Source organism: Labrus bergylta, chromosome 14 (genome assembly GCF_963930695.1).
Source record: "Labrus bergylta chromosome 14, fLabBer1.1, whole genome shotgun sequence".
Taxonomy (NCBI): domain Eukaryota; kingdom Metazoa; phylum Chordata; class Actinopteri; order Labriformes; family Labridae; genus Labrus; species Labrus bergylta.
The window spans coordinates 7044689-7062464 of record NC_089208.1 but is presented as its reverse complement, the minus strand read 5'-3'; the positions used below and the strand labels follow the sequence as shown (position 1 = coordinate 7062464).

Here is a 17776-nt window from a genome sequence, read left to right as displayed (position 1 = left end):
AACGACATGTATTCCATCAGACGGTGTGCAGGAGAGAAATGAACCTATCACATATTGAAGACTAACTCCTGCACACCGTCTGAAATACGCTGGCAAAGTTAGAAAGTGTATGAGGAAACCAGGTGAGGAGAGAAGGATACAAGGTGAGGAGAGGAGAGGAGAGGAGAGGAGAGGAGAGGATACAAGGTGGGGAGATGAGGAGTCAAGGATGGGACAGAAGGAAAGGAGGCGTGGAGAGGATGTCTTTTTTTTATTTTAAACCATCTGGCCTTTTTACAACAAAAGAGGAAACGGTGTGTGTTTCTGGCTGCACATCACACAGTGTGTGTGTGTGTGTGTGTGTGTGTGCGTGGGGCTTGGCAAAACCATAAAGCACCACGGAAGAAGACGTTTTTTCTTCCAAACCTTCCGCCAGCTTGACTCAATGATCAGACAGTAATAATCAACTGATAATCACACACACACACACACACACACACACACACACACACACACACACACACTGTGTGATGAGCAGACTGTTTCCTCTCAGTTTGATTAACCGACCCTCTAGGAATGACCCTGTAATTATGGCGCCTCTGAAACGGGCTGATTGTATTACAACTTTATTTTTAATAAATTAAGACTTTAATCTTTGTTTGTTTTCATGAACGTGGCCCTAAAACTCAGAAGAAGTTTATTGAATTGTTATGAATTGATGAGTGTTTACTGATTGGTTGATTATGGTGTTTGTGGGCGGAGCAAAGAGCTGCCCCCGTCACGTGACTCGGTGTTTCTCTCTGCTAACAACATGGCTGCCGAGGACCTGCCTTCTGAATTTGACGTCGTCATTCTGGGCACAGGTACATAAACACCTGTTTTAATGTCCTGTTTCCATCCGGGTCATGTGTGTGAACGTGTCTCTGTTCGGTGTAACAACGGCTCGCTCCGGGATATCGGGTTAAATCGGTCCATACTGTGGACGGACTGAGGTTAGCCTGGGCGTTAGCTCGAGGCTAACGACCAGTTCATTCTAAACTACTGTGGCTAGATGCTAACGCCCCAGCTGTGTCTGCTAACTCCACGATCAACATGCTCAGATATCACCGCTTTATTACATTTATATGTTTGTTCGTGTTAGCAGCGGAGCTACCGTTAGCTTAATGAATGATGTTATCTAACTGATTAGAGCCTGATGCTTCTGGTAGGCTAATGGTGCTAACAGGATAATGGTGCTAACAGGCTAATGGTGCTAACAGGCTAATGGTGCTGTCAGCTGATGTTATGATGACGCTAGCAGTAAGCAGCTAACAGTTAGCAGTCTGATTGTGTTCAGTAGTGATGCAGGGTGAATGGAGAGAAGTGTTTCTTCTGTGTCAGTTTTAATTATTTAAATGACATCACGTGATAATATTCTTCATCGACCCTGTTAGCTTCAGAAATATTAACCGGCCAGGCAGATTTATTTATATTATTATATTATGTTATTTATAGAATTTTTCTCTGGTTTTATCTGCTCTTTAGTGTGTTTTCCAAGTGTCCTGTGCATGTTTAGGCACATCTATGTGCAAAGATTCTTCTCCTGCCTCCTCCTGTTATGTGCAGCATTAGCTGCATGTAACTCTCACTCTGTTCTAGCCCCCCTCGATAAAAAATTCCCAGTGTGACGTCAGCCCTTTTCCAAACCAAAGCCTACACCCTCCGTGACGGAGTGCACTCCGTTAGAAGTCACACTCTTAGCTGAATGAAGTCCCCTTCATCAAGATGTAGGGTAGAAATACAGTGGCAGGCTGTGTGTTACCATGGTAACTCAGCGGTATCTTGCGGGAACAGCTTTTTTATTTTGTAGCTAATGCATTCTGTAAAAATATTGTGTAGACTTATAACAAAACTATTAAATTGAGCCTACATTGTTTATTGTAATTGTTAGATCAGGGTGTCCTAAATTAATGCAAAGACAAGGATAATATTGTTGAACATCAGAGCAGCAAAAAGTGTATTTTTTGTTGTTGAATTGAGATTTCACAAAGACATCAAAAGTAGAAAAATAAGAAATACATTTTAACAGCGAAAAGTTGTCTGCAACATGATTTAATATTCTTTTGTTTTTGCAACAGTCCCTGTAAATATGAAACAATTTACAATAAATAAAGATATATTCGATCCTCAATACAAAACACATTTGAAGTTGTTAACATCTGTATGACGATATTAAATGTCTGTCTTAGTTTGAGCTGTGTTTGTAGGCACTTGCACGGAACTCACAGGTTGCTTCATCCATGACGACCGGACACAATAGGCGTTGCACGTGATCCGAAAGCATCGGTGCACACTCACACCCACTACCACTCCCCGCTAATTGGTTTGGGACGGACTTAATATGGCGGACCCTCCGCGAGGACGCGCAAACAGAGGGGTAGTGGGTAGGGATAGGGTGTAGTGGCTGGTTTGAAAAAGACCCGTCTTGTCAGTGTGATATCACTGATCTAAGCCCATTGGCTTGTCCCAGCAGCTCATGTTGCACGCCCATTAACTTCTGTAGCACGCCCACGATATGCCGTAGCCTGCGGTAGCACAGTAGTGCTAAGGTGCTAATGTTTTTGCTCCCCTCGGAGCCAAAGTGGCTGCATTCCCAATATGGCAAAAGGGGCGTAACATTTCCGAGAACCGCGCTGAGCGACTGACCAATTACGGCAGAGCCGACAGGCCGACCAATCAGATCAGACTTGGCACATGTGGGGGCTCTGATCGTGGGCTCTTCAGAGCCTTAGAGAGAGAGTCAGAAGCGAGCCGGTGCATGGAGCGGCAGTACATGAAAACAGACACTTTTTTCTAACTTTAGCTGTTGTGAACATACTTTAGTAAGTACATAGATTAAATATATGAACCCCAAAAAGGGCATAATATGACTCTGCTTTAATCTACAAAAACAAGCTCTCAATCATATTTGGCTGTTTTGAAAACATTACATAATCAGACTGGTTATTATTAGATGTGTGTGTGTCTCTGTCTGCTCCTGCAGCATTTTGGAAGTGAGAATTGAAGCATGCGTTTAGCGTGGACAGTATCTTCAGTGTTTATAACGCAGCCTCTGTATCAGTCTGTGTGGAGATGTTCACAGTCGTTTAGTTATTGATGGTTGATGAATGCAGACATGCTGAGAGTGACGGAGAGAACATGATGGATTATGACTGGTTATCGTTCAGGTCTTGCTGAGTCGGTGGTAGCAGCGGCCTTCTCCAGAGTGGGACAGAGAGTTCTTCATGTGGACAGGTCAGTCGTCTTATCAACATCATCATGAATATTTAAACAATCACTATTGTTGTTATTGATCATCAATAACTCCCTGTGAGTCTCAACACACTCTCTGGTGGTTTCTATTGGTGGGCACGTTAAGATACCTCACATAACAATTACAAATCAACACAAATATGGACGATTTAAATCCATGAGACAAAATAATGAACTACTCTAACAGCAGAGGGCGCTGTCTGCTTTAAAACTATATATCATGAAATAAATATATCATGTCAGCTATTTCCAATCTTTCACCGGTATCATAAAAGTCAGTCTGAATCACAGTCGGTGTGGTCACCATGAGGTCATTGGTTATAGAGCATATATGGATAAGAGGGAGGGGCTTAAGAAAAGTGAGGGATTAAGCCTATGCTAAATTATCAGCTAACACAAGGAATCCTCTGTAGTCACAGTGGGTACATCCCAGTTCCCTTAATTGCATCCAAGTGTCCTCCACTTGCGTCTTAGTCCCTCCCACCAGAGATGCATGGAGAGATGCAAGGAAACGAAGCAGAGGAGAGAGGAAATGAGGAGATATGTTTTAAGAGACATGAGACGTCCTTTCCTCTGTAGCGTCACGTGAAGCGATGTCCGTTTGTGATGATGACATCAGCTGATCACGTTCAGCTGTCAGTCGACTTAAACAGCTGTTTATGTCCGCATAAATATGAACTGTATTATTTCTAATAAAATACTCTCAGTAGCAGTGTTTAGTCTCTTTATGCTACCTGATAACAAACACCTGTACATGAAGAACAACCTGCAGTCTGCTTAAAACCAAAAGGAGAATTTCTACTGACAAAAATATTTAATATTGAATTTGAGTTTATTTATTTATTTTTGAGTAATAATTTGATAATGAACTCTGTATTTCATAATCAAAGATATTTTATGATGTCCTAGGAATACTGGAAATTATTTATTAAGTTCTAAATAAAGAAAGAAACGTGACATTTTCATGATCATTAATGATCAGTCTGATATGAAACTTCATTAACATAATTGTGAATGTAAAACGTGTTTCTGACTGAAGTCATTGAATGACATCAACTGGTCCATCATTGACTAAATCAACATCATGCTGTGTTGAAGAAGACTTAAACTACAGACTGAGAACATAAACTCATTAGGAGAATGTTTACGGAGAGAATCAATCAGCTGACTTATAAAGAATGAGACAGATTTATGCCCCCTGCTGGCCGTCAGAGAGAATGCAGGTGTTGTGTACGATTTAATCAAACTGTTTCTTCAGGAGGAGTTATTATGCAGCTAACTGGGCCAGCTTCACCTTCAACGGCCTGCTCACCTGGATACAAAAGCAACATGTGAGTCCAATGCTGCTCTCTGATTGGCTGCTGAACTCACCACATCACCTCCATGTTCCTGTGCAATGTAAACTACAATCATGGAGGATTTCACTCCTGCTGAGCATGATGGGAAAGATGAGGGATTCGAAACGTTAACTAATAATGTATGTGTGTGTGGTAGGAGGAGGAGTCTCAGCCAGAGGAGCCTCAGGATTGGTCGAGTCTTGTGGAGGAAGGGGAGGAGCTGATCCACCTGTCAAACTCAGACTCCTCCTCAATCAGTAATGTGCAGGTGTTCTGTTACACCAGGTAAGCCTCACACATACCTGAACCTCACGTTATAGACATATTTCCTGCTGCTGCTCTTTCACATTAAAAGCCTTTCAGTGTTTTCCTTATTTTTGTTGTTATTTGGTTTGATGATTGAATTTAAATGCCCACACACGACTGAATCAAAGAGTTATGAATGTTTTTACGAACGTTTTTCTCAGTGAGGATGAGGAGGAGGAGGTGGAGGAGAAATGTCTAAACACCACAGAAGAAGAACGAGGAGGAGCAGATGAAGTCGCTGTCAAAGAAACGTCAGAGACAGAATGTGCAGGTTTGTTTGAGGGGACAGAGCTCTGAGTGAGTCACCGTTAGTTTTCACTCCTGTAATATTTAGGTATGAACAGATAAATATTTCAGTGAGCAGATCTAAAGGTCAGTCAGGGTCGACAGGACGATAATCTATTTGTCTTTATGTTTAGAGCCAAAAGAAGAAATGACGGAGGAAGCAGATGGAACAGCAGACAGAGAAGAAGAGGTGAGGGACAAAGATCTAGGTCTTCTTCTTGAACATGAAACAGGATGAACAATGTGAACATCATCTTCATTTTTCATAACTCTCAAAATGTGGATCATAAGATCACCGCTTTGAATTATGGGTCGTCTGCAGCACAGCTGGATTACTGACAGATGTGTTGTCCAATCAAACAGGCTTCACACACAGAGGGGCAGGAGCCAGAGGCCGATCAACCCGCCCCCTCAGCAGCTCAAAGCCAATCAGTACCAACGAAGAAGAAGATCAGCTATGCTCAGCTGGTGAAGGAAGGCCGCAGGTTCAACATCGACCTGGTCTCCAAGGTAACGCCGTGTCATGTGACTTAAAACCACCCCCCTAAACCCCATAAAAACGCAGGAGTTTGTGTGTAACGTTTCATCGTTAAAAACAATAAACGACCTGATATCAAGTGTCTAGGACCTTTATTGTTGTCGTCGTTTTTAACTAGAATCATCGTGATGACCTCGATAACGTCGATAAGTTTAAATAAAAACTGATGTTGGAGATATTATTGAACAAAGAGCTGCACAATCAGTCGTAAAAACACCTTCTTCTTCTTCAGCTCATGTATTCTCGCGGCTCATTGGTCGATCTGCTCATCAAATCAAACGTCAGTCGCTATGCAGAGTTTAAGAACGTCACCAGGATACTGACCTACAGGAATGGCAGCGTAGAACAGGTGAGTCTAATCCATACACCTTCTACACCTGTCTCTATCTCAGCCTTTGTGTATGTGTTTACCTCTCAGTCTCGCTCACTTTACCTGTGTGTTTACCTGGATATGACCTGTGTTCACCTGTGTATTACCTGTACATCACCTGTGTGTCTCTCAGGTGCCGTGCAGCAGAGCTGATGTTTTTGCGAACCGTCAGCTGTCTGTGGTAGAAAAGAGGAAGTTGATGCGTTTCCTCACTTCCTGTGTGGAAGAAACAGAGGAGCAGCAGGGTGAGACACCTCACCTGTCCAGCAGACTCACCTGTACATTTATATAAAAAGTTCCTATTATGTAGGGCATTGCAGGTAATGTATTGATTCATCCTCTCTTCTTTCAGCATACAGAGGTCGGCCATATTTGGAGTTCCTGCGTGACCAGCAGCTCGGTGACAACCTGCAGCACTTCCTGCTTCACTCAATTGCCATGGTAACAGAAGACACGCCCACAGAAGAGGGACTCGCCTCAACACGTCACTTCCTACGTTGCCTAGGTCGCTACGGCAACACTCCCTTCCTGTTTCCTGTTTACGGCCTTGGAGAGATACCCCAGTGTTTCTGTAGGTAAGAACCTGTCTGCACACCTGTCTGTCTGTCTGCCTGTCTTTCTGTCTGCCTGCCTGCCTGTCTCTTTGTCTGTCTGCCTGTCTGTCTCTCTGTCTGCCTGTCTCTCTGTCTGTCTTTCTGCCTGTCCGTCTGTCTGTCTGTCTGTCTCTTTGTCTGCCTGTCTGTCTGTCTGTTTGTCTGTCTGTCTGTCTGTCTGTTTGTCTGTCCGTCTGTCCGTCTGTCTGTCTGTCTGTCTGTCTGTCTGTCTGTCTGTCTGTCTGTCTGTCTGTCTGTCTGTCTGTCTGTCAGTCTGCCTGTCTGTCTGTCTGTCTTTCTGCCTGTCCGTCTGTCTGTCTGTCTGTCTGTCTGTCAGTCTGCCTGTCTGTCAGTCTGTCTGTCTGTCTTTCTGCCTGTCCGTCTGTCTGTCTGTCTGTCTGTCAGTCTGCCTGTCTGTCTGTCTGTCTGTCTGTCTCACACCTGTGCGACTTTCAGTTTCAGAAGGCTGTTTGGTTGGTTGTCACGGTAACAGCTGGTGTCTCTAATTAGAGCAGCATTGAATATTAATTAGGGGGTGTCGCCCAGGGCTCAGCTCATTTACATATTTGACGATCCTTTGAGGATATTACTGCTCTGACACACACACACACACACACACTCTTTAATTAATATGTGATGACAGATATGTGTGAGTGTGTGTGTGTGTGTGTGTGTGTGTTGTTCTAAGTTAGCTGTAATGTGATTATGTTAGTTATTAGAGGGGGATGGGGGGGTTGAAAGAGATACACCCAGCAGATTGTGATTGGCTGAGACACCTGTCAGTCAGAACAGAATTTGAACCTTTGTCAGGTAAAAATATAGATAATCTTTCTTGACTTTGATCTGTATAAAATATGTAAGTAACAGGTATTTTTTTTTCCAATCAGCTGTACTCCTTCATTGGTTCTCCTCAAGGATGTTGTCTCTCCCCTTTATTATTTATCTTGTACACAAATGACTGCTGTAGCAATCACATTAGGAGGCATGTAGTTAAATTTGCGGATGACACAGTAAGTCTTCTTGAAGGGGAGGAGCATCACCATGGGCCTGTGGTTGATGAATTCACATCCTAGTGTGATGAGTCTTTCCTTCAGCTAAACCTACTGAAAACAAAGGACATGATTATTGATTTTAGGAAGACTCAATCTAGTCCTGTGCCAACCATATTAAAGGGTGCTGGTATAGAGATAGTGAACAGCTACAAATATCTGGCCACTGTGCTGGACAACAAACTATTCTTTGAGCAACATGCTATTGTTACCACAAAGAAGGTCCAACAGAGGTTGTACTTCCTAAGACAAATGTGTTCTTTTAATGTATCCTCTGAGATGATGACCCTCTTTTATAAAATATCTATTGAATCAGTTTTAATGTTTTGTATTATTGCCTGGTATGGTAATCTGGCTCTAGCCAATAAAAACAGACTAGGTAGCCTGGTTAAAGTGGGGACAAGATTGCAGGGAGGAGTCAAGTCCAGCTGAGCGACCTCTACTGGCAGGTGGTCAGAAAGGCGACTTCTCTCCTGCAGAGCCCAGATCACCCTCTCACCCCTCAGGCAGACGGTGGTGAAGACTAAAAGGCATCGGGTCTCATTTGTACCTGCTGCTATTTGTCTGTTGAATAGCAGTTGAATTCTAATTCATTGCTCATTGCACTTTATCATTTTTAGTGTGATGCTGGAGCATCTCTGCCGGGCTTCATGTTTCATGTTGTATGTACTTATGCACTTGAGGTTTGGATGATTTATTAGTGTTGTTTATGTATTTGTATGTCTCCAGCTCCAAAAAAAATTCCCTGTGGGGACAATAAAGATACCTTTGACCTCTCTGATAATTCAGGTAAACTTGGGTACACACTGCTGTGACTGTTTGTCATATGTTCTGCCTGCTGATTGGCTGACGGTCTGACAGGCAGCTCCACACCATGGGTGACCGGGCCTTCTGCTCCTCTGCTCCCAGGCTGTGGAACGCTCTCCCCGAGCAGCTGAGGGCTCCACAGTCTGCTGACACTTTTAAAAGGGCTCTAAAAACCCACCTTTTTAATAAATCCTTCTGCTTGTGCTTTTAGATTCGTTAGTTGCTTCGTTGATTAAATTTCTTTTTATTTCTATTTTGTTTTTTTTCCTGTAGCACTTTGAGATTTTTTTTGCAAAAATGTAAAGTGCGTTACAAATTAAATGTATTATTATTATTAGCTGATTGGATAACAGATCTTTGTTTGTTTCAGGATGTGTGCTGTGTTTGGAGGGATCTACTGTTTGAGACACTCGATCACCTGTCTGCTGCTCGACAAGGACTCCAACAGGTACGCATGATAACACCTGTACATTGAGGTAAAACTCTGATTTACACTGTAGTACCAAAGTACTCACGATGAGGGGCAGTGTGTGAGCGTGTGTGTGGGGGGCTGTGTGTGTGTGTGACCTTTCAGTGATTGGATGATAATTTATGATCAGTGAAATATTCAATTTATGGAGAGGAAATGAACTTCATAATTTAACCTCTGATCCTCTTCATCACCTCCTCAGATCCACTCCCTCATTTCTCCTCCTTTTAACATCTCACTGTCCCCCCTACCCTTACTCCCAACCCCCCTCCCCTTACTCTCTCTCTCTCGCCCTCTCTCTCTCTTTCTGTCTTTATTTGCTGCCTCATCAACTTTCTGATTAAATGACTGATGGGCTGCTGACACACACACACCCCTGTGGGAGGTCATCATCTGTCACATGATGTTGTCATGGTGACATTAGCCTGTTAGCATGTCTTTATCAGACAGGTGTGCTTATAAAAAAAACATTAGAATTGTTCGGAGCACTGTTTCTTGCTAGATATCTTCGCCCCTGTGACGTTTCTCCTTCAGTCTGAATGTGGTGGAGGTGTAACTTCGCCCCTCTGTACCATCTTCAGAGGTAATCAGAGGTGTTACAGATGTGAGACAGGATCAGCTGAGACTGTGAGGGGGGAAACAGCTCTGTGTGTGTGTGTGTGTGTGTGTGTGTGTGTGTGTGTGTGTGTGTGTGTGTGTGTGTGTGTGTGTGTGTGTGTGTGTGTGTGTGTGTGTGTGTGTGTGTGTGTGTGTGTGTGTGTGTGTGTGTGTGTGTGTGTGTGTGTGTGTGTGTGTGTGTGTGTGTGTGTGTGTGTGTGTGTGTGTGTGTGTGTGTGATGAAACACATTTCCCATGATGCTTGGTGTGTATGCACACAAACATTTGGTGTTTGTGTCTGCAATGGGGGAGGGGCTGATTTATACATACCTTATACCTGCTCCCCCCAGTGATTTTTACACATATGTGGGTCACACACTTTCGCAAACACACACACACACACACACACACACACACACACACACACACACACACACAATGATCGCGGCCACAGAGAGCTGCAGTCAATAAATCTCAAGGTGTAAATGCCAACAATGATAAAAAGAGTCACACAAGAATCTCTGACTGTGTGTGTGTGTGTGTGTGTGACCTTCTTGCTGATGGTCTCCAAAATGTGTGTGTGTCAGAGGTTATAGATGAGCTTTGGTGCGCATCATTATTCCCAATAATAGGTTTCAGCAGCTCTTCTGTGTGTGTGTGTGTGTGTGTGTGTGTGTGTTTGTGTGTGTGTCTCAAGCTGCAGGTCAGGAGGACTTTTAAGAAGATCTGATTGGTCGTTTTAAAACATGCAGATAAATTCACTTTTTACACTTTCAATAACATCATGGGTTCTTATCTCCTCCCCCTTTTTTGCAGGTGTAAGGCTGTGATTGACAGCCAAGGACAGCGAATCAGCTGCAGCCATTTTGTGATGGAAGATGGTTATGTGGGGGCGGACCGCAAGAAGCTGGCCACACCCACCAGGTCACGACCCACAAATCAACCACATCATATAAGCCTCCACTCGAACATTCCTGTCTGTCTGTCTGACCTGTCTGTCTGTCTGTCTGTTTGTCTGTTTGTCTGTTTGTCTGTTCAGGTTGATCTCCAGAGCTGTGTTGATAACTGACAGCTCCGTCCTTCTCAGTGACTCAGACCAACAGGTAACGAGTGTCCTAACGAGTGTCTCACACACACACACACACACACACACACACACACAGATTAGTAAAGGTTAAACATTGTAATACTGAATTAAAAGTGGTCAGAGAAATATGATGCTTCATTGATATTAAGCTGTGTGTGCGTGTGTGTTCAGTAATAAGATGAAACCCTCTAAGGATTTTTTTATTCCATCTTCTTAAATTCACGTCCAATTTTTACCTGTCTGTATGATCAGGTCTCCATGGTAACGGTTCCTCCAATAGCAGCAGGGTGTCCAGCGGTGAGGATGGTGGAGCTCTGCTCGTCTACGATGACCTGCATGCCAGGAACATGTGAGACTCTCATATCTTCTACTGCATGACATAACCGCTCGGTGTTCGTTGTCTTGTCTCCAAGTTTTCAAATTGTAATGATAATTTTTTCTGCTCTCGTCTCGTCTAATGCCCGTCTTCATCACATCTTTGATCTCTTTTCATGTCATCTCATCTTGTAAATGGTAAATGTTTATTTCTTTTCTAGTCTTCTGACTCCTCAAAGAGCTTTCACACCGCATGTCACACATTGGAGAGAAAAACCTGCATCGTCCTTGAAAAGAGAAACACTGATTTATGACACAGATACACACACACACCTGTCAAATCTTCATCTTCATCTTCTGCAGTCTTCTGATGCTTCTCTGTGATTGGTTACTGAGTCAGTGGACCTGAACGCCTTTAAAACTAAACACCATTTATCTCAAGACAGACACACACACACACACACACACACACACACACACACACACAGACTCTCACACACCAACACACACAGAGACACACACACACACACACAGACACACACACTCACTCACACACACACAGAGACACACACACACACAGACTCTCACACACCAACACACACAGAGACACACACACTCACTCACACACACACAGATAGACACACACACAGTAACACACACAGAGACACACACACAGAATGGAGACCAGTGACCTCAGGTGAGGTTGTTGAAGGTGGTTGACACTTTTTTTTTTTTTTTTTGCAGACTTGGTCCACCTCACCTGTCAGTCAGTCGGCTCCGCCTACGAGGACCTGTCGCCAGTGGTTACCAAAATGTTCCGAACTGCAGAGTCTCCTGAGCAAGGTACGACACCCCACGTTCGTCATGACAATTCTATTAAAGTTCAAACCATCACCTGTTTGTTACCATGGCAACAATTAACCCAGTATCAGGTCATTTTTTTTAATTTTAATCACAGAAAGTTGTAGACAAACACAACGTAAGGGAACGTTTAGACTCTGCAGGAGTTTGTGTGAAACTCTGGACGCGTTCCTCGCCTGTCTTATTTAACAGGTGTAGGTTTTTTTAAATCGTGTGGTATCAAAGGGTACAACACACACACACACACAGATCTCTGTATCCTGTAAACTTTCTCTCCTCTCTGACCTCCTCCTCTTTGTCTTTAATTCATTCATCACTTTCTTCACTGCTTTTAATTATAACATGAAAAATCTGCACACACACACACACACCTGCAGGATGGATGATGCAGGTATAAAGAGATTCATCAGAGGTGATGAAGGAGGAGGAGAAAAGCTTCTCAGTCATGTTTCTCTTGAAGTCAAACTGCAGGTTCAGCGTCTTTATCCTCCGTATTAAACATCGTCCTTCTGATGGATGTTGTCGCATAAAATTATTCTTATTGATTCATTATCAACCTGCAGATTGTTTTTAGATTAATCTGTCCATCGTTTGGACTATGTAACGTGAAACATCTGATCTTATCAGAACGTAAGTGTGGTATCAAACAGACGGCTGAGTGTCTCTCTCTCTCTGAGCCTCCTCGTATTTATTCTGCAGACAGTCAGAGTGAGCTGATGTGAGAACGCAGCAGGATATAATCAGGAGAATTCACCTGGAGCGAGTGGGAGGGGGTGGTGATGTTTATTCCCTGTGATCGCTGCATGACCATAGACTGTCTGCACGCCACCTCTACCATCTCTGTGCTCTGATGAACCTGCTGCATTATGTTTCCTGTTCTCCAGTATGTTCTTCTCCACTCTTTAGTTCAGATTAGGATTCTGTTCAACTACACGTAGCATTGATAGAAAGACACATATTCTCATTATAGCGTTGTATAGACGACTCTGTTACTGCGCACAACCCTTAAAGTCGTTCTTTTACGTCACGTCTTACCTCAGGCGACCCCCCCGCTAGGCTTGGCCTGTATCCATTTCTTCATACTTGCATATCGTCTTGCCATTTTGTTTTGCTGTACGGTATATGACGGTGCTCAGTAACGTCAACACCATTTCTGTGCAGCTGTCTCGCTCGTTTAGTTCCGTCTGTTTTCTCTTTGTGGAGTTTGCTCTCCTACTCGCTACAGGACGGTAGTCGAGCTCTCAGCCTGCGGGGAAAGACCAGCTAGAGCTCTCTGCCCGACTCCGCTGGTCACTCTTTAACTTTAATATATGACTCTTTCAGTCAAAAGAAGAGCGCTCAACACGGTTTATTTAAGGAACAATACACCCCCGTTTTCTGTAAATGCACGACTACGACCCCGTGAGGAAGAAAAGTCTCCCTCCTCCACTCTGATGTTAGCTTAGCACGTTTACCTTCCCAGAGCTATCAGCTCTGTCTCGACCTCCCTTTTTGTCCCCAGTGCAGTCATAGTGGCCTCGGTAACGGGAGTCTACATAGGATCTGACCCCTGCTGGCGCGTGCTGTGCACTACAACCCCTCACCTCAATACATTATATTCGAGTCAGTTTAACAGAAAAAGTAGCGTTTGTGTTTTCGCCAGTATTAAAAGTCACACCGTCAGGATTTCTAAATACCACGGTACACTTTAATACCGTGATAACGCCCAAGCCTACCCCCCGCCCACTCCCGTCTGACAGAGATAGTCTCCCGCTGTGAGGTGCACGTGTGAACAACCAGGTCAGGAGAATATGTGTTGCAGTCCTCCTGAAATGATGGAGATATTTTCAGGAGTGCAGGTGTGAAAACAGCAACACAGACTGTTAATATATTTGAATCCATTAAAAACTCAGGGAGGTCAGAAAACAAGAACTGCTCTAAGTCCAGTTCAATGACTCCGCCCACTGCGACCTCCGTGATGAACAGAACTGTGATCTCTGACAGGGATGGGTCTGGTTGAAGAGTTTTTCATTATAAACAAATGAAGAAGGAGGTCAAGAATATCGTCGACAAGTTGAATTAACTCTCGACTCCACAGTCTTTGATTCTTGTTCATTTCTGTTTAAATGTTTGATTTGTTTAAGTACGACAGATATCTGACATAAAGCGATGTCATCGGAAGTTCCCCGTAGAGCGACATATTCACACAGGTCCCCACAGTTCACATAAACCTGTTTGTGTGTGTGGACCCTCCAGAGTTTCTGTATGTTAATCTGACATTTTGTGTCTCCAGAGAGTTTGATCTCACTGAGCCTGACATTTAAGACTCCGCCGTACTACATTAGACTTTCCCTTTAGGTATACACATAAAGAGGCAACCTCCTGGCTTGTGAGACGCGTCTGCATGGCGGCCATCTTGGAGAGGGGGAGCAGTGTCTCCTAACGAACATAAATCGGCAGGACGTCTGGTGTATATTTCTGAGACCCCCCCCCCAAACAAATCGACCGCCTCACATTATCAACGTACAGAGATTAAATCAAGTTTTTCGATTTTCTGTGAATGTTTTTCTAGAATGAAAAGAGTTTAAAAATAGTTGTTTTTGTTTGTCGGTTACCTCAGATATCTGCTGAATGGTCCTGATTTTAATTTGATTTTTGATTTTAAGTGTGTTTAACTTGTAACTCATTGAAGCCGGCAGGTAACTAACCCTTATCTGTGTGTCTGTAGAGAACTGTCCGTCTGTCCTCTGGTGTCTCTACTTCAATGTGACTGACGGGTCGGGGCTGGAGGTCGAAGGTTACGACCTGCCTTCTAATGTGTACGTGTGCTCTGGACCTGACGCCGCTCTGGGACACGATCACGCCATCAAACAGGTAACACTTAAACATACACACACACACATTGGGAAAGAGACATCTATAAATCTGCTGATAAATGCTTTTAGGTACATCAACTTCCTGATACGAACACTTAAATAACTCTTTTTAAAATCATTAGGTCCTAAAAGTTATTAAATACAGTTAAAGCTGAATTCAGAGATATTTTTGTCAACTTGATGAACGCAGATCGGAGCCACGGGACTGAGACTCAAAGTGCTTCATGTGCCCGCTGAGCAGCTTTCATAGGAATGAATGGGGCTCCGCCTCCAACGCTGTAACCATTCTATAATACATGCATGACATCATGGAGAAGTCAGAGTGTTTGTCACCGCGGTGATGGTCAGGTTTGAAGAGTTTTCACCTCTTTATATTCATTATTAATGTTTTCATGTTCAGGCCGAGTCCATCTTCCAGAAGATTCTTCCTGATGAGGATTTCTGTCCTCCTGCACCAAACCCTGAAGACATAATCTACGACGGAGACAACCCCTCCTCCTCCACCGGGGAGGAGACGGAGGGAGCAGGAGAGGAGGCGGAGGGAGCAGGAGAGGAGGCTGAGGGAGCAGGAAAGGAGGCGGAGGGCGCAGGAGAAGTGACTGAGGTAGCAGGAGAGGAGGCTGAGGGAGCAGGAAAGGAGGCGGAGGGAGCAGGAAAGGAGGCGGAGGGAGCAGGAGAAGTGACTGAGGTAGCAGGAGAGGAGGCGGAGGGAGCAGGAGAGGAGGAGAAGCAGCAAGAGAGCCTTCAGACTGAGGAGTAACATCTACTAACACTAAAACGTTCCACAGAAGCCAAACCTGGTGCAATGCATTGTGGGTAAAAGTTGCCTTGATTAGTGTCAATCTGAATGATTATTATTTTTCTATCTTTGTTTCTGGATGTGTTATTTAAAAAATGTACATGTTTTTATTTCTGTGGAAACATTAAAGCTTCGACCTGCTCCACTCTGAGCGTGCTCACTGATGCTCTCGTCTCGCTTTAACCTTCATGAACGCGTCCTCAGATCTCACGTCGAGCTGCTGGTCAACCCCTCCAGCAACAGTTCTACCCACAATCCCCAGGGAGAGACCAGCTGCATGATGGGAAACTAAACTAAAGGGTGGTTATGGCCCACAGACATGTTTGTTAAAATGTCAGGATTCTGCTTATTCAGTCTCAGCGTGCTGCTGCTGCCTCCTGCTGGCTGACAGCATGAACTGCACCTACAGGGGGGGGGGGGGGGGGGGGGGGCGGCGGCGCACTGTCAATATGAACATGTCAGCGTTTAAAGCTCATCTCATGTGTTGTCGACACCTGATAAAGTCACTTCATGGTAACATGACAATAAACATATTAAATCTGATTGTATCTTCATTTTATCTGAGTCAAAGGATGACTGGTGTGATCTGGTTTCTATGACAACAGATTTAACCAATGAAAAAGACTCCAGGATCGAGTTCAACATAAGCAGGATATCTTTGGGTCCAGCTTCACTAACCCTAACATCAGAGACCATGATTAACAATCATACGAAGCCGGTTATCAACCTGATAATTAACCTCTTCACTGATGTGGCTGCTGTGTACTCTCTCTTGTGTTGTGTGATGAATCAGGCAAACACTTTTACTTTTGGCACCAGCGTTTAATCTGATGACAACAGAAGCACATACGGTCTCTCACAGCCACTCTTGTAGTAATAAGCTCCAACATTGCTAAAATATAAGAACAAATAATTGAGCAATCTACACCACGGAGATCAGAAGTTACATTTTAGCTCGCAAAACACACAACGTGATGAGCCTAAATGACTCAAAAACAGTAATATGATCACAGGAAAGTTTTACAATAATTTCGGAGCTTCTCTCAAACATGTGAAATGGAAAAATATTACTTTTATCAAGAAAAACGAACATATTTTACACATATACTTACTACGGGGACAGCATAGACTGGCAAAGATGCAGGGCCACCAGCAGAGGGCGCTCATGTTACACAGAGTCCCAGTGGATACTCATTAGAATTAATTATAAACAGTATTTAAACAATAGAAATAGTCAAATAAAGACATTCTATGCCAAGTGATGGCAAGTGGAATCATTAACTCCGTTACACTAAACGTGTTACAAATTAAACCGCAAAAACCAACGCCCCCCTCCCATACATATATATTAACCCGAAAAAAAGATTTGAAGAATACCCCTAGATGAAACAAACTTAAACTGTGCAATTAGAAATAGATTTATACAAGAAACGTACATAATCCGTGCAGGGATAAAAAAACATATGTGTAATTTAAAGCAAGAACCTATAAACTATGGCAAGCCGTTCAGGAAATTTATATATTGAACGAAGTCTGAATATATTGAATGAAACTTTGAATATGTGGAATGAAACTTTGAATATATTGAAGTCTGAATATATTGAACGAAGTCTGAATATATTGAATGAAACTTTGAATATATTGAATGAAACTTTGAATATATGGAATGAAACTTTGAATATATTGAATGAAACTTTGAATATATTGAATGAAACTTTGAATATATTGAATGAAACTTTGAATATATGGAATGAAACTTTGAATATATGGAATGAAACTTTGAATATATGGAATGAAGTCTGAATATATGGAATGAAACTTTGAATATATTGAACAAAGTCTGAATATATTGAACGAAGTCTGAATATATTGAACGAAGTCTGAATATATTGAACGAAACTTTGAATATATTGAATGAAAAATGACGTCATCAATTTACTGTCGCCAACTTTAGCCACTATGAGCGAGTCAACCCGAAACCTAGTAGCTGCAATACTAACTAATGAGGAGGTTATTAACACCCTTGCCAATGCATGCGCTGGCCAAAATAACACAAGCAACCGAGTTCAACACCACTCTACTGAGGAAGAAGTCCATTCTCTGTATTATCGTGGACCCAGTGGAGTGAATCCCACAGGTCATGTTGCGGCTTATCAATCTACCGCAACATCGCAGGAGTCCCTAAGACCAGCTCCTCTCTACAATCTTCGCCCATTTACTAGAAACTACTCAAGACAG

General features: G+C 43.2%; 1 protein-coding gene across 1 annotated transcript; it reads left to right on the top strand.

Annotated features, from left to right (window-relative positions):
- Positions 1-723: 723 nt before the first annotated feature.
- chm (CHM Rab escort protein) lies at positions 724-16081 on the top strand. The gene is made up of 17 exons (XM_020646183.3): positions 724-842; positions 3186-3252; positions 4529-4601; positions 4765-4892; positions 5075-5184; positions 5333-5388; positions 5562-5708; positions 5969-6085; positions 6240-6351; positions 6459-6681; positions 8926-9003; positions 10438-10545; positions 10661-10724; positions 10961-11057; positions 11768-11866; positions 14592-14737; positions 15140-16081. Exons 1-17 carry the CDS (start codon positions 791-793, stop codon positions 15497-15499), a joined length of 2037 nt encoding a protein of 678 aa, XP_020501839.2. The 5' UTR covers positions 724-790; the 3' UTR covers positions 15500-16081.
- The last annotated feature ends 1695 nt before the right edge of the window (positions 16082-17776 follow it).

Coding starts and splice junctions, on each gene's coding strand:
- chm (XM_020646183.3), top strand. CDS start 791: ATGGCTGCCGAGGACCTGCCTTCTGAATTTGACGTCGTCATTCTGGGC. Junction 4,893..5,074: donor CAGGTGTTCTGTTACACCAG/GTAAGCCTCACA, acceptor CGTTTTTCTCAG/TGAGGATGAGGAGGAGGAGG. Junction 6,682..8,925: donor ATACCCCAGTGTTTCTGTAG/GTAAGAACCTGT, acceptor TGTTTGTTTCAG/GATGTGTGCTGTGTTTGGAG.